General features: G+C 54.1%; 1 protein-coding gene across 1 annotated transcript; it reads left to right on the plus strand.

Moving 5' to 3' along the window:
* Window positions 1-6,880: 6,880 nt before the first annotated feature.
* Sox7 (SRY-box transcription factor 7) lies at window positions 6,881-13,379 on the plus strand. The gene is made up of 2 exons (XM_046459338.2): window positions 6,881-7,308; window positions 10,781-13,379. Exons 1-2 carry the CDS (start codon window positions 7,071-7,073, stop codon window positions 11,695-11,697), a joined length of 1,155 nt encoding a protein of 384 aa, XP_046315294.1. The 5' UTR covers window positions 6,881-7,070; the 3' UTR covers window positions 11,698-13,379.
* Window positions 13,380-26,569: the final 13,190 nt, after the last annotated feature.

Genomic DNA, 26,569 nt, shown 5'->3' on the forward strand with positions numbered 1-26,569 from the left:
ACAGTGTTCAGACCCAGCCTGTTCTTTAAGTTGCTTTTTGGCTCTGAAGACATCTTGTGCCTTACATCCTCCATCTTAAAATGAACTCACTTAATTAGTGTTTTTGGTTTTTGTTTTAGAAGAACTTTGAGAACCCTTTTAAAGGACATTTCTTTTAAGTGTGCGTGGAAGGAGGACAAAGAAGGGCGACATTCGTCTTTGTCTTGAACTGGTCTTGGGTGGGAAAGAGCACTTTGGGTTCCTGAGATGCTTTGCAGCAAATACCCCTGGTTTTCTCACTTCCACCATCTCACACACACACACACACACACACACACACACACACACACCCCACAGGGGGGTTTAAAACATGTCCACAGCTCCTGGACACTCCCTGTCTTAGATTTGGGGTCTGTGTTGTCTCCCCTAAATCCAGCCATCTGGGGCTGCTTTGGCCCATGAAATGCTGGCCCTAGGTGCTGTTATGCACCTTCTGAGCCCTCATGAAAGGCCATGCAACTTTTGCCTTGTCTTTGGGGACATTCTTGGAGCCCCAAGGTGACATGTAAGAAGTCCATGTACTCTGAAGCCATAATGCGAAAAGAAAAGCCAAACCCCATGGGGAAGGTTACTGTGTAGGCCATGGACACTGCAGCCTGCAGTTCAGTTCAGCTCAGCTCAGCCTTGGAGTCACCAAGCCCTGGTGCAAGATGTGTAGGTGAAGACGCCTCCAGATGATTCTAGTCATTCATGTCTTTCCAGCTGAGACTCTGATGTCAGGAAGCAGCCACGAGGCACCCTCAATGTGCACTATGCAAATTCCTGACCCATGGAGCCAGTGGACATAATAGCTGATTGCAGCACTGGGGTGCCCAGCAGTAGGTAACTGGGACATTCCTGTTCCCAAAGCACTGTCAGGTGCAGAGGACTTTGAAGCACACAGCTCAAGGACCAAGTTAGGTAGGTGGTCTAGGTGGATGTGAGCATGAGGGGCATGTTTCTCAGTGTGGAGTCTGGGTGAAACTCCATCCATCAAAGACAGCAGAGACTTCCTAACTTCCCTAATCCTGGAGCTGTGGGCATCTCTTCACACTAGCAGGTGGGGCTGCAATAGGCCATTTATCTGGGCTGAGGTCATAGCAACTCCATCGTAGAGCACTTACCTAGCATGCAGGAGGCCCTAGGTTTGACCCGCAGCACTGCAAAAGCAAAAAAAGCCATTTCTCTGACTCCTTAATTGGCACTAGGCACCTCACCATAGCACATGTGGGAGGTGAGGCTATCCAAGGCCACCCTCCTGTTGCCCAACTGGCCACCCACGTAGCTTCCTTCTTTCCCCTTTCTCAGAGTGCCCTTGATGTGAAGTCACTATCTTAGGTAAAAGATGAAGGCGTATTTTGCTATTTTCCACATCCTGGTGCTTTGACCCCTGGGAACTTGCAGACCCTGGCAGACTGTCCCTCCAGAGTTGGCCAACTTCTAAAGATAAGAAAGAACTCACCTATGAGCATGCCTTTTTTATGCAAACCAGCTGATCCCAAGTCCAACCTCAGCCACCTTCTATATTGGGCTCTCCCACTCCAGGTCACCGTGCCCCTGTCCTGACCATCTCAGGGCCAGGTGCCAGACCACCAAGGATATCCCCTGTGCCCCAGGGCCTGCTAAAGTCATTGTACAGAACCTGACCATTCCTTCACTGCAAAGGCCCCTGCCCACCACTGGCCTTCTCCCGTGGCCTCCTGCCTGACCCCAGTGCCTCCTCCTGACCCCTTGAAATAGCATGCCTCCTTCCCAGCGAGGGACCAACTGTCTTTTCAGTGGCCATTGGCTTCCGATCTGTAGGCCTTACCATGACGCCAGTGTTCCAGTACTTCACATCAAAGCAATCTCATGAGCTATACAAACAGGAAGTGCCCTCGCCTTTCACAGGAGAATTGTTGAGTGGAGACAGGATTCTGGAGATGAAACTCCAGCAGGGTGTCTCCTGGCCTGTCACCCACCTGACACTCCTCACCCACAGGTTGGATGGCTGCAGACTGCCGAGGCAAAGCCTTCTTTTCCACTCGGATTATTATAGGTGTTTCCTGCTCGTTTGCTCTTCTTCCTCTGGGCACTGCGAAGGAAACAGTAGGGTCAAGAGAAAGAAAAATTTCCTTTGAACCAGCCATTGTGTCTTCTTGTCATTTGTTGATGTTGCCACTGAATTTGAAAGTTTAGCTTCAGGCCAATTAAATAAAGATCATAGGTGTGCAGTAATCTGGGCACATGCCCCCTTCGAGGAAACCTGATCATCATTCTAGGTGCAAAGGAAGACAATTAGGGTAGAAAAAATTTGTTCCTCACTTGGAACTCTCCTGCCCCTCAGTGCTAGGGAGAAGCAGACACTAGCAACACAACAAGCACTATCGGCTTGTCTGCCCTGGAGAGTGCACAGAATTGGCCACGTCCTTCACCTCATAGGGCCTCGGTGAGGCTCCGGTCCTGGGAATTAACCAGGTAAGTGACTTACTAGCGTTTGCACCAGTCGTGGCAGGTCAACCTGCAGTCATGGATTCTGGCTCCCAGTCAGCGTTCTTCCCACCAAGGAGTCTCCAGACACTCCCTGGGAGGCGTGATTTGTCTGGCAGGAGAACTGACAGGTCTGTGGGGTGGGGGTGCTATAGGAACACAGATGTCTTGATTTGGGGAACCCCAAGAAAACATGGGTTTCTGTACTTAGTATTTTGCTACTATTAATCAACTCTTACAAAAGATTTTGATGTTATAAGGAGTCTACACTACCCATGTGCAGAAGCAATCTAGTATGGAAGCTCTCTTCCTTTCCCCTTTCCCCGCTAGGTCCATATGGAAGAGAGATTGACCTCAAGAGCCTGAGAAACTCTGTCCGGGTTCTGCCTGCTTCTGTAGGTTCAGTTAAGCCTCAGGCGCACATCAAATCCCTGCTCTGTACTTTCACCCCAGAAGTCATTCTAAATTAGGAGCTTTGATGGATTCTCCTAAATGACTTAAGAGATGTCTGTAGGTTAAAATAAGGAACTCCAAGTGCAGTGACTTAAGGAAATTAGGGCTGCTGATTCTAGACTAGCCACGGAGGAGACAAGAGAGAGGCCAGGTCTCCAGTTCTCCAGCTACACTGCACCTGTGGCCAACTGGGTTCATACTTGCTTTTCACTTACTTTGTCCAGAACATGCCTCTAACTTGAGTTATGAGGATGAGAAAAGGTCTGCTCAAATTTCCAGAGGTCAGACTGGACAGGGCAAAGAGCAAAGGAATGCAGTGACTGGTGAGTGTCCCTTCCCTTCCCTTGGGCACACAGGAACCAGTTCCAAAGGCTGGAGGGTCAGAGATATGAGTTGAGGTCTCTGCTTCACCCGCTTCACAGATGGTTGTGTGGAGGCAGGAACTTGCTTTGTGAAGACTGTCAATCCAGTCCAGACAAATCAGTGTGAACAAAGATGGTGATGAGCATGATTTCTACCGCCAGCCTGGGTCGAGGGGCAAGAAACAACTTGCTCCAGCCCATCGTGGGGGCTGTGGCAGTCCTCCAGAGCAGACACTGTGGCCCTACCCTTGGCCTGGCCAGTGGTGCCACAGCCACACCAGGGCCACACTGTATGCAAGCTGAAAGTGCCGAGTCTGTAGCCATCTGGAGTGGACGCCAGGGTTATCGGGCAGTGCAAGGAATGTACCACAGATTCTCCCTCCCTCTCCCTTGCTTCTTGCCCCGCTTCACTAAAAGACTGTTTGGAACAGAATAAGGGAAGCTCCTGGAGGCCTGACCCTTTTAACTTTTAAAATTCACCCACTCACACTTTTTATATTCCACCGGATATTAACATTTGTGAGGAGTTTTCACAGATGGCTTATCAGTGACCCGTATTATGCTCATTTTAGAGTGAACCAAGAGAGGCTGAATTCTTACACTGCAAGTTACAACCAACCTGGACCTAGGAGTTTCTGATTTCAGGTCCTGCATTCCTGCAAACCAGAGTTCAGAGAACTACAGAGCTAAAAAGAAACAAAGAAGGGTGGAGGGAGAAGGGAGGAGGGAGGGAGACAAGAGGAAGAAAAAGAAGAGGGAGTGAGGGAAGAGTGAATAAGGAAGGGAGAGAGGAACAAGGATGAAGGGAAGGGAAAGAAAAGAAAACCGTTTATGAGACACCGCTGCGCGGTGGGACACTGGGCCCAGTGGGTCTCATCCCATCTCATCCCATCTCGCCGCTATCCGATCCCCGCAGGACCTGGCGCTGCAGTCCCTGCGCCTTGACTTTTCTGCGTTTGGTTCCCCCTGATCCGCTCTTGAAGATTCCAGCACAACCTCGACTGGGGAACCGCGGGCGAGAACAGACTGGAGAGTCTGACGTCCTGGGCCAGCGCCGACGAGAACAGGCATCGGGATGACTTGGCAGGCGCGAGGAGCTCAGGTGCTCTAACTCTGCCCTCCGAGCCCTGGCTTTGCGAGGCTCTGTAAAGGCTGATTGGAGAGGCGGCGGGGTTACCGCGACCCTGAGTCCCTCGGCGCCGCCCGCAGCAAGGCGCGCTTGGACACAGTTGCTCAGATGAATAAATGCATTGATGCAAAAGATGAAGGAATGGAGCGAGCGAACCAACGGGGTTCGGGTGTGCAGGTAGCCGGCCCGCACGAGGGAGGGAGCGGCAAAAGCTCAGCTCCTGGACAGCCCGGGCTCAGGAGCGCTCTCCAGACTTCAATGCAAAACCTTAAACAACCGGAAACTACATTCACAACACGTGGGGATTTTTCCTCGCCGGTTGTTTTCTTTATCTTTGCCATTAGTCTCTGGAGTCCAGCTTGAATGTTCTGCGCTCCCTGGGCGCGCGTCTTCCTAACCTGGCGTCTGGGCGCACCCCTGGGCGTGCGCGCTCGGCTCCGGGGCTGCTCCGGGAGGGCGGCAGGGACCAGGGCCTGAGTGAGGATGCCGGCGGCTGGAAAGGCAGCGCTGTTCCCTCGAGTTCTCTGACTCTGCGGGACAGCATCCTAGCGTGGCAGTAGAGTCAGGGAGAGGTGCTCCGGTTCTCCTGTGGGACACGTAGTCCCGCTTCTCAAAGTACTAACTTGCTTGGCAGGGCGCAGCCCATGACCCTGGCCAGAAGCATTCTGGCCTAAAGTTGTTTTCTTGGAAGAATTTGCAGCCTGGGGGTCCATCGCTGATAAGGCCTAGGCTTCCTGGGATAGAGAAGTCGGCTTACATGGCAGATACCCCTGCAAACAGCCTTCCCGCTTGGCGCCGGGCTGACCCGCTGCGGGGATTCAGGTTTTAAGATGCTCTCCCTGTTGGGGACAGCCCTTTCCAGGCCAATGCGACACGGTGCGGCGCCTGGCCCCAAGTCCTTGTCTAGGCTGCCCAGGCCTTCGAGAGCAGAGGGTGGGGCATGAGAGCCTATGGCGCTGCCACTGGATCCTGGCTCAGGTTAGGGGCAGCCCCAGGGATCTTTTTTATTTTATGTTATTAAATGCGTGCCAGGATCAGAATTATCTGGTGCTCTAGAGGTTAAAATGAGGACGGAGAAAACGAAAAACGCCCCACCTCCTTGAGCGGTCATGTTGCATGCAAGGCGTCTGTGAACTCGGTCACTGTACGCTGGGACTTAAGGACTTCAGTCCAGACTTGTGCTGACGTCACTTCTCATGCAGGGAGTGTGAGCTTTCACTGTATTTATCTCAGCGAATCCTCACCACTAGTCCCACGAGGTCAGTCTTATCATCCCCATTTCAATATTAGGAAAGGAGGCCTCGGAGATGCCTCAGGCTTCAGTAACCCACACACCAAGGCAGGTTCTGACTCCGGACTCCACGACCCTCCCACCACGATGCTGCCTCCTTCCAGGGTCACCTCTGCAGATTCAGCACAGGGGTGGTGCTCCGTAAACATTTGTGGATTGAATTCCAGGATCTAGTTCAGCCTGCCCTGGTTTTTTATGCAGTAAGGTGTGTGTAAGCCATATTTGCTCGCTCATTTATTCATTCGCTTATCCAGCAGTTCTTGAATGCCTACTGTGTGCCAGCGCTGGTGTAAGAGTGTGGGAATGGCCCTATCAAATCCAACAGGGTGACATGAGATTAGTGGCCCTTGCCAGAGAGAGACCGCCATGGGCTCCAACGCGCAACCCTTCTACCCTGGGAGGAAGGGATGTGGGGAACAGGGGGAGCTCACGGGTTACACCGAAGGGTAGGGGGCGCATCATGCGGGACCAACTCCACTCAGTCGGAAAAAATACAAGAACGGAATTCCGCGAAGGAAGAGGCGAGGGAGCTGGAGACTCGCACCCCGAGACCAGGTTGGGGTTGAGGTGGGGCACAAGAAGAGGAAAAATCAGATGGCAGAGAACCGAGGCTACAGATATGCCCGCCCGAGAGCTAGTGGGCATGGGCAGCGGGGGAGGCTTCCGAGGTCACTGCACAAAGGGCGAGACCCGGTGCACCCACCAGCCCAGGCCAGCGTCTGTGGCGGCCCAAGCTCACTGGGGAGAGGTGGCTGAAAGCCCGGTCATTTTAGAAAAGCTTAAGAACGGCTCACTGGCTGATCTGGGGGTCGGGGGGCTTCATGGTCAGCGTCTCCCGCGCCCGGACGATCCTAGTGAAAGCTGTTTGGGTTCGGTTTTCCGTTGCGGGCGGAGTTGGTGGAGTTCGGCCCTCTGAGGCCGCGGTCCGTTGGGATTGGGGGCTGGACCAGACCTCTCCGGAGCCCAGCCGCGGTGACCGCCTGCTGCGCCCGCCTGGCCGCTCTGCGGCACCTGCGGCCTGGAGCGGGAGGGGCGAGGATCCCCAGGCGGGCCTAGGAGGCCGAGGGGCGGGCCGGGGGCGGGCGCGGGCGACGTCCTCCCTCCTCCACACCCCTCCCGGCAGGTCGGAGCCGGGACGCGGCAGCCGCCGGGGACGCAGGGAGGGGGCTGCGCTGCGACCGAGGGAGGGGCCGCGCCGCCTTCGAGAGTCATTGGAGGACCCGGCCGTCCGAAGCTGATAAATAAGGGGCCGGGCCGAGGCTGCGGGCCAAGTTGGACGCCCCGACCCGATCGAGGGCCAGGTCAGCGCAGGCCCGGCAAGGCGAAGTCAAGCAACCCCGGTGCAGCCATGGCCTCTCTGCTGGGAGCCTACCCGTGGCCCGAGGGGCTCGAGTGTCCCGCCCTGGAAGCTGAGCTGTCTGATGGTCTGTCGCCGCCAGCAGCCCCCCGCCCCCCGGGGGACAAGGGCTCGGAAAGCCGTATCCGGCGGCCCATGAACGCCTTCATGGTGTGGGCCAAGGACGAAAGGAAACGGCTGGCGGTGCAGAACCCGGACCTGCACAACGCCGAGCTCAGCAAGATGCTGGGTGAGTGATCGTGCGGCCCCGCGGCGGGCTGGGCGCACCCGGAGGTCAGCGGGCCAGGGGCGCGGCGGACCTGAGTCTAGCCGGTGCGGGCTCCTGGAGGGTGGGTACCACCCGACGGGTGGGGACTCAGCGCTAGCTGTGAGGGCGAGGTTGAGCATCTGTGCGAGCGTGGGTGCGTGCAGTGCCGGGAATCAGAGCCTGGACATCTTGGCCGGCGAGGTCCAAAGCGAAACCGTGCCACCAGCCCAGATTTCCGGGGAAGCCCCTCCTCGGGACTGGAGCCTAGAGAGGGGCCCCATTGGGCGGGAGCGACACAGCAGTGGCCAAGCCCGGGCAGTCTGACGACAGGGACCCGCGCACATAGAGAGCCTGACGACAGGGACCCGCGCACATAGAGAGCCAGAACGGAAACGTCGAGGCTGGGTGGAACCGGCTTTTGCTGGGAAGACTGAAGCGGGAAGATCCATCATTCCCTGCACTGTACGACTGGGACAATCAGAGGGAGATCGTCACAGATAAAGCTAAAACGAATATACGTAAAGGAAGGCCTTGCGGGACGAATCTTTGCTTTAACTTAATTATTAAACAGCAGGGAAAATAGTCTACCTAAGTAGACTTGATTCATTACTCTTTCTGGCTTAGGAGTGTAGGTCACTTGATGCAGATGGTTAGGGCATCTAGTCAGGGTCTGTTCTGGAGCCCTACATTTTCTTGCTGTGATGCTGCCACCGCAGAGGCTGGGGCCTGGGACCGGCCAAGCCTGAGGCAGAGAGTGGGGATATCAGGACGTGAGGGTATCAAGAGGGAGTGAGCATTTCAGAACAAACCCGTGCTGGCGCTGGGGTTCATGTTCTCTCCTATGCCTAAAGCTGAACAATTTCCAACTCTGCCTTACTCAGATCTCTTTGCCCTTTGACTTGGTTTTTATTCATTTTAACCAATGAAAGTGTTTCAAAGTACATTGTGCTCACAGTGTGCGCCAGGCCCTGTGAGAAGGGACATGAGTGGTCACCCGACCTCACCCACCGGGAATGTAGCCCTTCCTTTTTCCGTATATGAGCACAGGGCTCCTTCCTTTGGCAGAACCATGGAGTGAAAACTGACTCCCCGATTTATGCTGGCTAAAGCTGAAGGCCAGCAAAACTCAGCACTCCGCAAGTTAGAGACCCAGAGAAGCAGCTGGGGGAATGCTGGGTTCCAGGAGCCCCTCGCCCACCCGCTGGTCTTGTGGTATAGATGTGCCCACATTATGTTGGTGGGTTGGTGCCTTCCTGTGCACTTTCCTCTGTACAAGATAGCAAAATGTATATTTTGTACTGTTAGCATAAATAAAAATATGCTAATATATACAATAATATTTTTCTTCCACCTAAAAGTTTATATTTTCTTCAGATTTTAAAATATTTTTAAATAAATGAAAGCATTTTTTTTTCTCCTGTGGGTCCTATTGACCAAGCACAACAGGAAGCCTCTAGTTGTACCCAGGTTTCTGTTGCAGGTGCAGGCAGAGATGGGAGGAGAGGAAAGGCTAGGGAGACCTGCCCTACAGATTGAGACAGCCTGCTCCCTGGAAGGGTCAAGCAAAGGGACTCAAGAGGTGAAGTCCTCCTGTGAGCTGATCTCTGTCTAGATTGGCACCTAGACTCCAAGAGGTTACAGTTCATTTTGCAGGAAAGACACTAATTCCTTCCTGTTTAGCGTCACAGCCTGTGTAACTGGGTGAGGGAAACCCACACAGTGTTGCTTTCTAAAATAGGGACTTTGTGCACCTGTTAACCAGGGACAGCAGGATGAGTATTTCCACCCTATGGTCTTTCTCAGCCCTTCCTTTTCTGACCTGAATGTGAATTTCAACTTTTTCCAATATAGGCCTTCCAAACTTCAAAATATCACCTGGTTACACTAGTATTTTCAGTGTATTATGAATGAGAAAGTACATCAAGACAATTAGATACTTGGTAGCATTTAAAAACAAATCTGTATTTTGTTAATATCACAACATCCAAGTACATTTAGATACTAGAGTCACATTTTATATTCGGATCATACAGTGTACATTGTGTCCGGACCAATGGGCCTCTTGCAAGAGCTTTGTGGTCTTAGCTGCAGGCTGGAAACCAATGTGTAGATCTGAATCTTGAATTCATAACACTCTTCAAGTCACTTTTTAAAGTGATAGCTAATTGTAGCAATTAACAATTCCCTGTAACAGTTATAAACTTTCACCCAAGGGGGAGAATCCCTTTAATAATTGCCCTCCTTGAACCCTTAGCCCCCAGCCTAAAATCTTTGAGGGCCTGGCCCATGGAGCCAGCCAATCTGGGCACTGGTGATTACCATTCACATGACTCTGCAGTTGACCCTGTGCTGACTGTGCCTGGTGAAAGATGAGGTCCCTTTCCTTACAGGGCTTAGCCAGAGGCCTTGACCTCTCAGCTAATGGGTCTCAAACTTCAGAATACATTAGAGTTGTGGGGGAACATGTTAAAGTTGTAGAATTCTGAACCAACCCTTGGAGGAATGGATCCAAGGGGTCTAGAAGAGACCCTCAGAAAAGGTTGGAGCCAGAGGGGTGTACAATGTACATTGAGAAATGGAGAAGAGACACAAAGTGACTTGCAAAACAACAGACAAGGAACAACAAATGGAACAAGTTCAGGCAGCATTTTAGCATAAGTGGGTTATGTGAGGGGGATGTTTCTTAAAGAGAGAGCTCTGTGTTGGGCAGTGCAGAGTGTTTGGGTACCACAGTTTTAAGTTGGGTACACATAGTATTTTTACTGTAGTGAGAGCCCTAGGGGAGTTAAGGGTGACTGGGAGGCTCTCTTGTGTGTTCTGGGGTTGCCTACAGATGCTAGCATTTTGGCCACGCTCAGGTCTTCATACAGCAGAGTCCTGTTGGACCTTCAGAGGTAAAGAAGTGCCATGTGTTCACCTAAGTGAGACCCTGGACTTTATCTGCATCTGTGAAACTATTGACTGAGCCTGGGTTCCCTCACACATGGGCTGTGACATTTATGTCATAAGTAAATATTATGGTCTCATTTCCTAAGAGACGGGGAATTTTCATCAAAAGGCAAAAAATATTAGAATCGACTCTTAAGGAGGAAAAATATCCCCCAATAAATGTCATAGTGGTTGTTAGATCTTTTTTTCCCCCTGTCGCGGACATCTGATCCCAGTTTCTAGTTGTCAGGTCATCTGTTTGGTCTTGGAGGAGAGGCATGGTCTTTGTGCGCGTTCGCATGACGTGGCTGTGCAGGGTTCAGGCAGGAGGGTTTCGTTGGGCTTCTCTATGCGGGATCTGGGCTAGGAAGAGGATGTGAGGCCGAGAGAAGGCGGTGGCGTGCGGGAGGAGGGCGTGAGTGAGGTGCGGGGCGTGTGCGGGGCGAGGAGGCGCGAGCGGAGCAGGTGCACCCGCAGGCCAGTAGCGCAGTTGCTGAGCGTGGCCCTCTCTGGCTTGTGCGAGCAGGAAAGTCGTGGAAGGCACTGACGCTGTCGCAGAAGAGGCCCTACGTGGACGAGGCGGAGCGGCTGCGGCTGCAGCACATGCAGGACTACCCCAACTACAAGTACCGGCCTCGCAGGAAGAAGCAGGCCAAGCGCCTCTGCAAGCGCGTGGACCCCGGCTTCCTCCTGAGCTCGCTCTCGCGAGACCAGAACGCGCTGCCGGAGAAGAGCGGCGGCCGCGGGGCGCTGGGGGAGAAGGAGGGCAGGGGTGAGTACTCCCCGGGCGCTGCCCTGCCCGGCCTCCGGGGCTGCTACCACGAGGGCCCAGCTGGTGGCGGCGCCGCGGGCAGCGTGGACACGTATCCTTATGGGCTGCCCACGCCCCCGGAGATGTCTCCCCTGGACGTGCTGGAGCCGGAGCAGACCTTCTTCTCCTCCCCCTGCCAGGAGGAGCACGCCCACCCCCACCACCTGCCCCACCTGCCAGGGCCCCCTTACTCCCCGGAGTTGGCCCCCAGCCCCCTCCACTGCAGCCACACCCTGGGATCTCTGACCCTTGGCCAGACCCCGGGGGTCTCTATGATGTCCACTGTACCTGGCTGCCCGCCATCTCCTGCCTATTACTCTCCTGCCACCTACCACCCTCTCCACTCCAACCTCCAGGCCCACCTGGGCCAGCTCTCCCCACCTCCCGAGCCCCCTGGCTTCGATGCTCTGGATCAACTGAGCCAGGTGGAACTTCTAGGGGACATGGATCGCAATGAGTTCGACCAGTATTTGAACACTCCTGGTCACCCAGACTCTGCTGCTGGGGCTGGCGCCCTCAGTGGCCATGGCCCACTCTCCCAGGTGACCCCATCGGGCCCCACAGAGACCAGCCTCATCTCCGTCCTGGCTGATGCGACTGCCACTTACTACAACAGCTACAGTGTGTCCTAGAGTCAGAGGCAAGGAGTCTGGGCCAGCCCTGGCCACCCTGTCCTTCCTGTGCGCTGAGTGGAGCAGAGACCACACAGTGCCGCTGGCTTTCCTCTGGACCCTCGGCTGGCAGGAGGCAGGCTCTGTTGGTCCAGTGCCTCTTCTGTTCCTTCAAATGAGCGTCCTTGGCTACATCCCAGGAGCATGGCCTCCAGTTGCCAAGACTGTTTCCCAGTAGGATTTCCCCTGTCCCCGTCTTTACAACCAGTGATGGGAATTCAGGCGGCACCGGACCCTCTTCTGTTTTTTTACACAGCCTGATCTCTGGATGCTCCAAATGAGGGTGAGAAGAGCCCTGGGTCTGGACCCTAGCCCTAAGGTCCTGTCTTGGTTCTGCTGCAAAGTGAAACCCAAGCCTGCCCCCCTTCTCTTCCCTCTGCTCTGCCCCTGCAGAGTGAAGGATGGACGCAGTAGCTGAGTCCCTCTGAGTCAGGGCTTTCTCCAGGCTTACAAAAGGAAAGCAGGGAGCTTCTCATTGATGAGCCCATTAACGGCAGCCTGGGGAGCGCTTCGTGCGCCCAGCCTGAGGACACAGGCCTTCTGCTTTCTGTGCTCCCTTCCTCCCTCGCCCTAGAATTCCCAAAGGGTCTTCCAATTTGACAAAGACACTCATCCTGACTTGGGAAATTAACCAGTATGGTTGACTGCATCACTGGAAATGAGACTGAATTCAAACTTTTAAAAAAATATATGTTTTAGATAAATTCTTCTTTTTTATTACACACACTTCAAGAGCGGGTACAGTCTGAGAGGCTCGCCCATGCATGCTCCTAGACACACACGTGCAGCCTCAATCCAACATTCTCAGCAATGGCAACTTCCGCCCACTGTTGGCTCTGAGTGACCCAGAGAGCCAGGGACCTAAAAGAGTGTTGCAACAAAGCAGCGCATCTGACGTGTTGATTTCTTGAGCAGGATTTCAGCACACTTTCCCCTCTGGACATGACTTCCCACTCTCTCGGCTCCCTCTCTCTCTTTCCTGGCTTTTCTTTCTCTCTTCCTGCACCCTGAATTGGTTCCTAACTCAAAGAGCCCTGACTTAAAAGCCCAGGTGTGATTCCTCTGGCCATGAGGGACTGGTTTGCCTCACACGCCGGTCAGGCACCTCCTCAGCTGATTTCTGGAGCAGCTTCCTTGATGCACCTTCCCGAGGTTCACGTCCCAAACCAGAAACTCACTGTGACTGAAAGTGTTTCTGAGCCCTGGCCACCCCAATATCCCCACCCTCCCCAAACCTCCTTTGAAGGAACAAACCCAACAGTCAGCTGACAGACACGTGCTGTCTTCTGACAGCAGCATATTGCCTGTATGAAGTGTGTTTTATATATTCTTCTATTATTTCACCTTATATTTTGTATTGTTGACCTATGTTTCTCCTGAGACGTCTTCTTGTAAAATCACCTATAAAATAAGGTTAATCTTTACATTGTTACTGTATATGCCATTTGGTAATAAATAGTAAATCATTGGTGATATGATTGACTGGAGTCCAGTCGAGAATGTGTATTGATAATCTTGTAAAATAGCACCACAGACATTAAGCTCAAGTGTTCCACTTTTTATAAGAACTACGCATGCTTGCAACAGTTGGAATATTGATTTGTTGAAAATATTTAATTTAAATAAACGTTTTTGTACCATGATCATTCTGTCATTTGAAACACAGGTTTGCAAAAAGATCAAGGTTTTGAGTGAGGCCTGGGTCTCAAAAAGTTTTCTGCGTCAACGTTTTATTTTTAAAAGTTGATATCTTGTCAGAGTGGTTTATTTTATTTTATAAATCATACCAAAGGGAGAAATCCTAATTCACACACTGGTAACAGTGGCTCTGTCAGTGACACTGACAGCAAATATCGATTCACAGCCCACAGGAAGGAGAATTTTCTCCTTGAGAGGACTTTCCGCACTTTATGGGCCACCTGAAGATACAAAGTGAGTTTTCTCCAATTATGTGCTTACTTGAGTCTCCCACACTATTTTCTTCTTTATGAAATAATCTTGAAAACACTTCACTTGTCCTGGCCTCTGTGTTTGTGGGTGCTGCCCTGGGCTCTTGGAGACTCATGGCACTCTGTGGAGAGGCCGGGAGCTCAGCACATGTGTGGCACTTGGTGAGGTTAGGGCTACACTTGCAGCCACAAAGTACCTGGGAACACTGGTGATTACTCAGCCCGTGCAGGTCACCTCTGCCTGGCCTCTCTCCATGGCAAAGCAGTTGAGACTTGTTTGAGTCAAGGATAGCCTTGTGCTTTCCCAGGCCCCCTGGGCCAAGGAGTGGGTCTTGGGAGGGCCCAATGGGCCCCTGTTCATCCTCATAAGCTATAGTCATTACTTTAATAGCACTTTATAGGTGTACAGAGCTTTACGGAAAGTTTTACAGGCTACTTCTCATCCACAGCCCCAGGTGGGGCTTGTCATCCACCCACCCCGTGGCACGGCCAGGGACACCGAGGCCCAGGGTGGGAGCTGATGTGAGGCTCCCTGTGCTCTCCAGGTTTTCAGCATCTGTCGCATATGTTAGTTGGCAGCATTTTAACCAAAGAGCCTTCAAGCTGAAGGCTTGGTGCTTTTATTTTAGCACTTCACCAGGGCGTGGGATGATATGCTATCCAGTCTCTACCTATCACAGCCCAGAGAAAGAACCAAGAGGAAATTGGGGGCTAAGATGAAACTGAAGGCCTGTCACTGCAGCTGGCTGACGGTGGCAGTCTGTAGGTTGATTGTCTGCCTGGAGTGCTGGCTTGGCACTGCCAAATGACACATTGCATTCCAGGACACACCATTGGGTGGGCGTCATCCCTGCCTCCTGAAAGGACAGGAAGCGGGCAGACAGTGGGTGCTCGGCTGTCAGTGAAACAGCTGTACCCAGAAGCCAGGGTCTCTGAGACTTTCAGCTGCCCCTGCTGCATACCCCAGGAGGGTGTGCCTCTGGTGACCAGAGCACTGTTTTGCTTTGGCTGATGAGATCTGATGGCAATGCACAGTGACGCTATTTTTCTAAAATGCAGATGGCACTGTTTCACTCCTTACCTTAAGACCCCTCGGCAATTACATGTTCCCCACAGCACACGGTGCAGAGGTGGACTCTCCTCAAGGTGAAGAGGCTCCCCTCTGGGGACTCACCTGTGCAACTTGTTTTTATAAACTTTGCAAAAAGAAAGATACTTTTTTTGTTTTTTCTTTTAAGTCCTATACAAGCTTCAGGATGATAATACCTGGTTTGGTCCCCATATGACTGGCTCCCATGGCTGACCCTCTTCTTTCCAGAAGTTTGGCATAGATCCCCCTAGTGCATCTCACCACAAGGAAGCCTTCTGGCCTCTGGAGATGCCCCTCTTTTCCTTACTTTAGCATCTGCACCAATGCTGCTTCCTGACCGGGTGACCCTTATTCCCATTCTGTCTGGTGACACCCTGCCTACTGCCCAAGTGGGCCTCAGACATCTCCCACCCTGCCTGGCGGTGGCCTGGCCACTCTCTTCCCTGAGCTCCCACAGGACTTGGGTGCTCCTTGGTGACTGCAGTGATTGTCCAGCGTTGGGATCATCCAGCGTGTGCACCCTCCCAGCCAAGGAGCCACAAGTCAGTGAAGGAACCAATGACTGAGCCCCTGAGAGTCCCATGGGTGTTCTGGTTCCGCTTGCTAGTGAAGACCTGAACCTTTCTGGGCCCCCAATTCACCTCCCATCTCTCTGGAGACCAAGACCCCAGAGCCTTTGTCTGCGTCCTTCACAGGCTCTGAGGCAGGGTCTGGGGTGGCTGAAGCTGTGCTCCTGGTTTCATCCCCGTGAAGAAGGGAGGGATGGAAGGAAGGACGGGAGGGAGGGAGGGAGGGAGGGAGGGAGACATATCTATCAACCATCCTTCCATCCATCCGTCCAACCATCTTCTTTCCTTCCTTTTCTTTCCCTCCTCCCTCCCTCTCTCTCTTTTTCTTTCTTCATCTGTCCATCCATCCATCCACTCATGTACCCCACATCCATCCATCCATCCATCCATCCATCCATCCATCCATCCATCCCCCATCTCTGTATCTATGCATCTGTATTTTAATTCTCAATATAGACATACTCTTTGGAGAAAGTTTAGGGAAAATAACATAAAACAAAGAATAAGTAATCTATTGTCCACAACTTAAGAGATATTATTGGTAATTTTTGGACACACTGCTATTTTTTTTTTCTTTTTTCTTTTTGGTACTGGGGATTGAACTCAGGGGCACTCAAACACTGAGCCATATTTTATTTAGAGACAGGGTCTCACTGAGTTGCTTAGGTCCTTGCTTTTGCTGGGGCTGGCTTTGAACTCGCCATCCTCCTGCCTCAGCCTTCTGAGCCGCTCAGATTATAGGCATATGGCACCGTGCCCATCCTGACTTGACTTTTTGTTTGTTTTGGATGCTAGGGATCAGAACCAGGCGGTGTGCATGCTCAGCACATGCTCTACCACTGAGCTGCACCCCTAGTCTGTTGATCTAATTTTTTGGACTATCTATACGTTTGCAAGTGTCTTTTATGATAGATATTTTATTCATTAATAGTACATTAACATTTTATTTATGTCATTAAATTTTATTTTTCTGCAAAAATTATTTTCTTTCTACTTGAAAAAACAATGTGAATTTCTTTTGAAAAAGAAAAATTACCCACTCGTTTTTACAACACTGGGCTCGTGTCCCACATCCACACGCTCACAACACAGCGCTGCAGCTGGAGTGTGGACATTGATGCCACACTTGATCCACTCCATGTCCTAGGATGAAAGTTTACCATGACGATGTCTCTTTATATTCTCCCTTTATGGTGACCACAGGGTACTTTGGTGAATTGATGTAGCTTATTCAACTTGACCACTCTCTGGCTATTGGGTAACTGAATGTTTTGTTTTTGTTTTTTTCCTTGCAATTATAAGTCACCGTGCAGTGGTCTTTTCCTGGTTTGTGTCCCTGGCTGGGTTCCAGATGGGGCAACCCTGGGCCCAAGCACATCAGCATGTTGATAGCCTTTTCCCAGTGTACTCAGCTTTCCCAGGGGGTCTCAACTGGTGGCCAGGGCACAAAAGGACTATCCCGTCCCCAGGGTGAACTACCTCGCTCTTGCTGGGAAGGACTCGAGTTGCTGAAGGCCATTTGCTTCTGACTAAGCTGGACCAGGGCTGAAAGCCTCCCCTTCTCAGTGCCCTTTTCTGCTCGAGGACTCACCTGCTCTGTGTGCCTTTCACTGGGCCATCAAGGGTGACCTTTTCCCAGATCTCACTGAGGAGGATGCACCTGCCTTGGTGCCTGGCCTGTGAGGGCCACTTGCAGCAGGACACCTGTGAGAGTGACTCTGACCTGGAATCCTAGTATCAACTCCCCGTGTGGGAGGGATCACCCTGTCAATCAGCAGGACAGCCAGTGGGTTCTCCAGCCACTGCAGGCCCCGAGGAGCTCTCTGTCTGTCTTGGGGACAGCATCTGGAAGGGACAACATCAGGGGACAGGCCTTACCTATCGCTGCAGTTTGGTGGGGGCTTGGATAAATCCCTGCACCTGATTTCTACCCCTGAGGAGGTAGTTAGTGATTCATGGGTCTTTCAAAAACTGCAAAGCTTCATGCACACGTGCAGAGGAGCTCTTGTCTATTCTGGATTTCTTCAGGCAACTTCAAGTTCTGCTAGGCCTGGCGGCTGCACTAGTGCAGAGACCCTGGAGGCAGTTCAGTGGTTCAGGATGGGGCTGACTGTAGGGGAGAGGACCTTGTGGAGGGTCTGTGCTACTCTCCCTCTTCAGCACTGAGCTGGGATTGGAAGAGACCATTGGGGTCCCTTTCTAGGCCATTCTCTTCCTCTGTGAAGGACAGCCTCTTCATTCTTGGCAGATGGGTTTTGTTCAATTTCTGAATTCCCCAGGAGGAGGGATCTTTCTATCTGCAAGCTGCTCTAACAGTTTCCATCATCAGAGACTCCTTTCTTCTGCCTCATCTAAATCTTTCCCTTTTCAGTCTACTTAGAGCCAAGTGCCCCCGTCTTAGCTGGTGGTCCCCTCCTCCCCCTTTGGGGACCATGTTGGGGGCTGGAAGGGGTCTCCTCCAGACTCAGGACGCTGTGTGGATACGGGGAGCAGGAGGGAGGGAAAAGTTTCACGGGGGACAAGGCAGGGCTTCCCCAGGGTGGGCTCTTCCATTCCAGAGTGGCATTGGGTGTATTCGTTTCTCAGAGGTCCACAATATTGGGTCAGATTTAAGCTTTCCTCAGCCCTGCTAACTGTCCTTCCATAGGTCACTCATCTCCACCCGTCCCAAGGGCATTGGGGCAACGGAGCTGAGATAAATGGAGGACCTTAACACCTGGAAAGATTCCTCCTGGAAGGAGCTGCTTCCTGAGCATGAATGGTCTTTGCAGCCTCCAGGGCCCTCAGGGAGCCTGGCCACGGGTCTTCGAGGCGCCCATGATGAGACTGTGATAAGACTGGGACATCCAAGGCTCAAGGCTGTGCCGAGGGCAAGTGGCCAAGGCGTCTGAGGGTTCCCGACTGCGTCTCTTCACCCTGGAGAAACCCAGAGCATCTTGAGGTTCCTCGTCCCAACCCCAGGGAGTCGGAGGACTTTCTTTTCCTTTCTTCCTTTCCCTACCAACCCCACACCTCCGAGCCTGCAGGTTGGGGAATGTGTGCCCATCTCAAGACACTCAGGGGAGAGCAAGAGGGAGGTGCTCGCCCGCCACCTCCTCAGTCCAGCCAGAGGTGTCCTAATGTAGACAGAGCGCGTCCCCTCGTGACATCCTGGGATGGTTGCTTCCAGAACCCCTGTGGCCCCAGATCCCTGGATGCTGAAGTCCCTTTTATAAAATGGCCCAGGATCTGCATAGAACCTATGTACATCCTCCATATATTTTAAATTGTGTCTAGATGACTTAAAATACCTAATGCAACACAAATGCTATGTCAATAGCTGTTAAACTGTGTCACTGGAGGATAATGACAAGACCAAAGCCCATGCATGTTCAGTGCAGACTCCGGGCCTGGGCCTAACTCTCTCTCTCTCTCTCTCTCTCTCTCTCTCTCTCTCTCTCTCTCCTTGGTACCAGGGATTGAACTCAGGGGCACTCAACCACTGAGCCACATCTCCAGCCCTATTTTGTATTTTATTGAGAGACAGGGTCTCACTGAGCTGCTTAGTGCCTCACTTGCTGAGGCTGGCTTTGAACTTGCCATCCTCCTGTCCCAGCCTCCTGGGCTGCTGGGATTACGGTGTGTGTTGGTCACATTTTTATTGAATAGAATGTGTGGCTTGGAACCAGGTGATTCTCCTTCCAGCTCTGTAATTATGAAAAGAAAGAGCCCCTGACTGGCTGAGGTGGAAGGAATCATTGTTATCACCCTGCCAACCTTCAGATTTGTTGAAAAAGGAAATGGAAGTTCAGAGTGGCAAAAGGATTTAGCTGCCCAGAGCGAGCCGCCCATCACTGTGTAGGGTTGTGGGTGGAGATCTTGGTGGGTGTGGGGCAGGTCCCCTCAGGGCTGAGGCTGGGGTCAGCGCTGTGGAGAGAGGTGCCCATGGATGCCCTCTTTGCAAGCTCAGCTGCCTCAGGGGTCTCGCCTGATGGCTGTGGGCAGTGTTGGGCTCAGGCACAGGGAGGGGGAGTGGGAAGAAGGAGCCTGGAGGTGCAGATGGAGGGAGACGGGACCCGAGTGTCTTAGGTGCTTCCCAACAAGTGTCTTCTTGAGCCTCTTGAAGTCCAGTTTGTGTGGGTGGCTCAGGAGACCAAGGTCGGGAGCAGCACTCCAAGCAGCCAAGTCCCACTGGGTACCTCAGGCCCACCTTGGAGCAGTGGTGTCTCCCAACCTTGACGCCCTGGCACCAGTGACCCTTGGTTGTATTTTTGCCATCCATCTGTGCCCCCCTTGCTGTAACCAGGAAGCAGGATTGGAAAGGCACCCAGAAGCCAGGGTCCCCAGCGCAGGGCAGAGCCGGTCACAGGCCCTGCCCCATGCCCCTACAGCGGGGGAGGGTGGAATGCAGGGCCAGCGCAGGAGGGGCCGGGAGGGCCAGGAGCCGTCTGCTGCTGAGCCTTTTCCTGCCCATGGGAGCTGCTGTGACCAGGAGCAGGAGGATGTGGCCGGAGCCCAGTGTTTCCTGCCTGATAAGCTGGCCCCTCCCTGCGGAGCCCTGGTGGGCCACCTTCACGCCTGCCGCGGAGCCCTGCCCAGGGAAGGGCTGGCCGAGGAGGAAAATCACTTCTCCAGATTAGCTGCCCAGGCTGCGCCTTCCTCCCCGCCCGCCCGCCGCAGCCACAGGAAACGCGGCCTGCACGCCCAGAGGTCCCGACGGAGCACTCCAGGCCCAGGGGCTCCCGCCTGGCTCGGGGCCCCGCCTTCCAGGTCTCCGGGAGCAGAAGCCAGCCCCCGCCACAGTCCACCGTATCCAAGGAGGTACGGATGGCCACCCTTTGTGTGTTTGTCACAGCCCTGCTGCCATTCGGCCTGGGAAATGGGTCACCTGTTCACAGTTGGTCCATGGACCTGCCTCTTCCCACCCGCTCCCTGGGCTCTTCTCCGGCCTCTCAGAGGGACATTCCGGGAGATGGGGTGGTGGGCTATGGAGGCAGGCTGGCACCCACGGGCTCCCATCCCACCTCACCTCCTCTGACGGCTGTGGCGGGCTGAGCTGCTGCCCCTCTCTGAGCTTCATTCACATGGGAGCTGAGGGCTCCTCCCTCCCTCGAATCTGGGAGCTGGACTGGGCGCTGTCAGGGGCAGCAGGCCTGGGGCTGTTCCCAGGGCGGCTCAGCATTCCCTCCCTGCAGGTGGCTGGAGCTGAGTCGGCTTGGACGGACCCCCTCAGCCCCCCTCTCCGCTTCCCATGGGGAAAATTAATTCTCCTTTAGTTTTGTGGCCTGCTGCTGTCCCCTGCCCCCAGGGTCCAGGCCGACCGCAGGACGGTGGCTGTGCACAGCTGCAGAGGAAGGGGGCTGTGCTGCTCAGAGCCACTGACATCCTCCTGTTAATAAGGACAGGCCCCCCCCCCCCCCGAGGGCAGGGGCTGTTCACAGGCCAGTGCCACCAGGACTTGGGGCTTCCGGCTGGTTCCTTCCCCCAGGACCACTCTCCAGGGCCGGCTGGCTGGGGTGGCGCCCCAAACCCAGGGGTCCACCTCCTCCTCCACTCAGAGCTGCCCCCGCCCGCCCTCACCAGGGCGCCAGCCTGGGTCATGAAAGGTTTGCCAGGAGCCATTTACTGCCCAGAACAGATGCGCTCGGGCCGCGGGGTCACATTGGCTTCCCCATCGGCAGGTATCAGAGGGCACATTCCAGAGGCCAGCCTCAGGGACACCATCTGTCCTCAGTGAGAGCATCACCACGTCTGATGCTCCAGGTGCCTAGCAGGCTCCCTGACCCAGGTGTGGCTGGGCCTTCCACAGGGCAAGGCTGACGCTGCAGCGGGTAGGAGGCCAGGAGAGGGCGCGGCACTGGCTGGGGGGACAGCAACCACGAGCAGACCACAGGCCGGCCTTGCTGGTCCTCACGGCCGGTCGGTGGGAGACCAGACCCACACGACAAGCCCCTCACCCTGCACTGGAGGAGAGCTCCCTCCTGGGCTGCTCCGGGAATGGAGGTGGAGCCTTTGCTGACAGGGCTGAGCCGCAGGCCCTCAGCAGTTGGTGGGCGGCGAGAGGAAGGTGGGGAATTCCCACAGCAAGATGGGGCTGGTGGCACAGTGCCACCGAGCTGCCTGGGGTCCCCTGAGTGTGGAGAAGCCAGCAAAGGAAGGAAAACAGGACCAGGCCTTCTCATCAAATGCTCTTCCAGCCGGCTCAGCCACTGGTACCCTGTGTGCCCTTGGGCCAGTCACATCCCCTCTCTGGGCCTTGGTAAATGAAGAGACAGAATCCTGGTTCAGTGAGCCCTGAAAATGGAGTGAGGAGTTGTGGAGAGATCCCTCCTCTCTGCCTCAGCGAGGGGGGTGGTCTCTAGGAGGTGGAGTCTGGGGGTGCCAGGGCAGAGCCAGGGCCAGGTGAGGCTCAGGAGCCCTGCCCGGCTGGGCTGGAGCTGTGGTTGCATCCGTGCCCGCGCACCTCCCATGGTCGCACCCCTCCTGCCCCCACTGCCCTGGGCTGCCGCCCAACCTTCTGTCACCAGGCTGCACATGAGGCCCCCGGACACCTGGCCTGGCCCCATTCCCATGCGTCAGCAGCCCCAGCCCCACCTCCAGGAGCTCTGCCCCACCTTGCCCACATCGCCTGATCCACCACCTCCCCACCCGGGAGTCGGGCTGCGCAGGATGGAGCAAGAGGCCTCTGTCATCTGAGCCCAGTCTGCAGATCCTCACATGACCCTGGCACCAGGAGCGCACTCCCTGCCAGGCAGGGCCTGCTGTGGCCGGAGCCTGGGTCCTGTGGGCAGGGCCTCCGGGCCCTCCGGGTTCCTGGATTCCGTCCCCACCTCCCCAGCCCTCCGGCCCTCACCTAGTCACTCCCGGCTACCCATCACCCGGGCTTCTCCACTGCCTCTCCAGCCAGAAAGTCAGGTCCACAGAGCAGAAAAGGCAGTTTTTGCTTAAAAAGTTTTTGCTTACCCCATAGTGTCAACAAAATGAGACTCAAACTCCTCAGAGACACTGTCAAGGCTCTTTAGATCTAATCCCAACTAACTTGGCCAAACTCTCCTCGCATGACTCAGTTTCCACAGCAAACAGGCATTTCCCACGACCCAGGGCCTTCGCACATCCTCACTGGGTGGATTCCTATGATGTCCCAGGACCCAGCTCATACTTGCCCCCCTCAAGCTCACCCTCTCAGAGTCCCTGCCCCCATCTGACTGGGACCCCATTTTCTGTGTAGCCCCACAGTATTCTCACACGGCATTTATTAGTATGATGATGTAATCTCTCTGGGTTTGAGTCTCTCTCCTCCCACTAGTCTGGGAACGTGTTTATCTGAATAAGGCATCTTATTGATCTTGGTTCCACGGGGCCTGTCCTATGGCAGGCCACGGTAGGTGTCTGATCACCCTGCTGGAGGACTGAACGGCTGCTCTGGGCTCCAGCATGGACTCTGTGCACGCTGCTGCTCAGGACTGATCTTAGACCAGTGCTTCCTTTCTCTGGGCCCAGTGCTGCTCCTCTGCCCTAGGCCAGAGGTTCAGGTTATGGTCATAATCAGAAGCAGCAGGGATAGCTCGAGAGATGGTCAGCGGTGAGAATAAATTCCTAATATCGTTGCCTCTCCATGATTCTGGAAAACTTTAATTCTGCCTGGGATCCCTGCCACTCCCCAGGCTATGTCCGTCCCCCATGCTGAGAATGAGCTGTAACACTGTCCTCGCTGGAGCACGGTGAGGAAGGGAATGTGGGCCTCGTTTGGCCCAGAAGCTTGCTGTCTGTTGACCCTTGGAACAGATCCTAGGGGGACACTAGGATCCACCACCCTACGGTGTTGGCAATAGGGTGCTAAGTTCTGAGTTCTTCTCCGGGCCCAATTACAAACTCTTTCATTGTTTACTTTATTTAAATGTGTTATATAAGCACATGTGGAAAACTTGGACCTACAGAGACACGGCAAGAGAAAGAAAGCGAAAGGGAGGGAGAGGAAATCCTTGCAAGGACACCTCCTATTAATGTTGCATTGTGTGGCTTCTAGAACTTTCTCCCTGATACATATGTATTGGGGGAAATAGATACACATAGATATTTACAACATTCATTTTTAAATTTCTTTTTAAAAATTAAATATTGGGATTAAATTGTTTTATAAACTTATGTTTTAGAAGAGTGAGCATGTGGCCTGACTGTCCTTCTGTGTCACCGTGTGCCTTGTGGTGGTGGCTGGACCTCCCACCGTGTTTCTTCTGCAAGACCCTTTTCAGCTTCCCATGTCACCAGATGTCAGTTTGCTGGAGAAACCCCAGGTATCCAAAATGAGGACACCCCTCATCTACCACACAGTGATTCGTGTGGTCCTGCCCGGGGTCCACTGTGATCCTGAGCTGTGTCCCTCTCCAGTGGCATAGCCACCCCAGGACACTGCTGTCCCCAGGAGGTTCGTGGAGACTCTCAGTGGTGTGGACTGTGAAGTTAAGCAGGCAGTTCCCACTTTCTGAGTGCAACATTCTTTCATTGAGTATAACTTTCCAAATCACTTGTTCCCTGCTCCCCTGACCCCCACCCCTCAGTCACCACCAGCCAGTCAGCCCTGCTTGGAAAGGCCCTTCTGGTAGTCCAGCCCCGGATCCGGAGGCCAGGGACACAGGGATGCCCACTTTCAATTCCATGACAGGTGCCAGGAGGGAAGTGACTCGTCTGAGGGTACAGGGTGAGTCAGCAGCTTGGCCCGGCTGCCCCACAGTGCTGGGAAGCAGCCCTGGGCCTGGGGCTGCCGGGCCCGACGTGAGCCGTCTTGCTCAGGCGGAAGTCTCTCTTCCTGAGCAGGAGGGGCAGAGACCCTGGTGTCTGGCTAGAGATGCTGCCCCAGGGTCTTTGGGGGGTACTGTCCTGTGTGTCCCCTCTGTGCAGCAGGACTGTGACTAGGCGGGATGTGATCGTCAAGGGACAGGCTTGGTGCAGGACACATGGCACCTGGGAAAACAGCCACATCAGAAACCTCAGGGCTTGCAAGACAGACCCCCCTCGGTCCCCTTTTGGAACCTGAAGTGCAGGAGTGCCCCCCAGGCCCTTCCACACAGCAATTCTGCCCCCACTAGATCCCGCAGCCAGCCCCAGAGGACCACGGCACCAACGACCAGCCACGTCTCCACCCAGGAGCCCTGGCTCAGCCTCTGGCTCGGCCGCCTCAGGGGACCTCCCCACCCAGCCTCTCCTGGGCCTCCTGAGCCAAGGCCAACCTGCTGTGCCCTGCTGTGGTCCTGAGTCCTGCCTCTTCAGCTTCTGGGTGTCTGGGACTAGCTCCTTGCTGACGGAATGGAAGGTGCCGTGGCCTCACCTCTAGACCTCCTCTCCCGGAGGGGCAGTCCCATCGCGCTTTAGGGAGAGGAGTGGATGATGGGCCTGTGTTTGGTCCCAGCAGGTGACACTTTGCTTGGGAACCAGAGCTGAATTGCCCGGCTCCCCTGAACCTCTTCCTGAGTAGAATGAGGATGTGCTCTGAAGCGCCTGGCTTGGTCGGTACTCAATACGAGCTAGGGACTGGGCTTATCGTATTATTTCATATTTCCCTCTCTGCCTTGCACATTCTAGAGGTTTCTTGAGTGTTCATGAAGTGTGGAAGTAGCCTGCTGTCATTGTAGGGGTGGACCACGTGACCCTCAGGGCTGGGTGGCCGTGAGTGGCAACTGGGTCACCTTTGGATCATGGAAGAGCAGGTCAGGCTGCATGGCGGGGGCTGGTGAGTCCCTGGTCTGAGCACCTTCCCTCACCGACACCCTTGGCTCACTCACAGGGTCCCCCCTGAGCTCCTGAGAGTCGGGACAGCAGCATTCCTAGGAGTGGAGATGGAAAGGCTCTGGGACGGCAGGTCTCCATGGGTCACCTCCTTCATTATCCCTGGGTGGAGGAGGCGGGTGGCGGGAGGGGAGCCGTGGGCTGGTGCCTACCCTGCCAACGGCCAGAATGGTGCCCTCAGACAGCCCCTTCCTGCCCTTCCTTGTCTCCAGCTGTTCTATGAGGTGACTAAATGGATTATTGCACCTCTCGGGTCCCTTCAGCTTGAACATTTGAAGACTCTGAGGTCAAAAAACCTTCTAGTCTCAAACAAATTATCCAAGTAATATCTTATTCCCAGAGTTCAGGCCTAGTGGCAGCAGCTGAATGGGGAGAGGGCTCCTGTGGATTAATTAACAGCTGACTGTTCATTGATTGATTCATTCATTCAGTTAATCATGACGGATTAAAGATGCTGAAACTCGATGTCACTCCTGTGCCGAGAGCCACGCCTACTCTCCTGCCCGCTTGGTTCTGGGGCAGCCTGACGCTGCCTTTGTGAATGGAAAGCACTTGAAGTGAGGCCTGTAAAGGAACCCTTCCGTCTCCTGCTGGAACCCAGCTGCCATGCTGTGAGGAAGCCCAAGCAGCCACCTGCAGAGGCCCCTGGGGGAGAATCAAGGCCCTGGTCAGCAGTCTCACTCTCTGCCACATGGAGCAGAGACAGACTACCCTTGTTTTCAGATGATCTGCCTCAACTGCACAATAGGATGGTTGTTTGAAATGTCTGAATTTTAGGATAGTTTGTTATGCAACAATAGGGTATGTGGGTATGTGGGGAAATAAACATGGAGCTATGTGTCTTTGGGAGGTGACCCCAGAGAGCAGGAGCGAGACCCAAAGGGAAAGCCACTCTGAGGTGTGGGACCAGGTTGTCCACCATTGTAGGTGACCAGTGCTTGATCACCTGGGTCCCGCAGAGGATCTATGGAGCTCTGTCTCAGGATTGTTCCCCCCAGACATAAATGGGAGAAGCAGTGGGCCACCGGCTCCTATCTCCCATTAGCTGGGTTACACACAGAGCATTCTGTGTGCATGTGTGGGTCCTGAAGACCCACTGTGTGACAGCAGAGAACAGGACAGGAAGCAACAGACACTTGGCACAGGCTTAAGATGAGGTGCCTGCACTAACGAGATTCTGTGGCGTGAACTGGAATCTTGTGGCCTGGTTTTCTGTAGCCTTGACTGGAGTCAGGGGAGAGGCTGAGAAGTAGGAAGTGGCCCACAGGTGGGATGACAGGGACACAGGAGGCGTTTTCAGGCCCAGACCCCTGTGCAGAGATTACTCCATGAGCCTGCCAACTATAAATGCTGCATTCCTTCTGCAGACGCCCAGGGGCCCCCTTGTCCTGGGGACTGTGGCTGCTGCCTACGTTAGTGCAGAATCTCGGGTGGTGCTGCCCAGCTTTCAGTGACGGCTCTGT

Source organism: Marmota monax, unplaced genomic scaffold (genome assembly GCF_021218885.2).
Source record: "Marmota monax isolate L192 unplaced genomic scaffold, Marmota_monax_Labrador192_F-V1.1 WCK01_AAM20220418_F8-fsc00288, whole genome shotgun sequence".
In the NCBI taxonomy this organism is placed as follows: Eukaryota; Metazoa; Chordata; class Mammalia; order Rodentia; family Sciuridae; genus Marmota; species Marmota monax.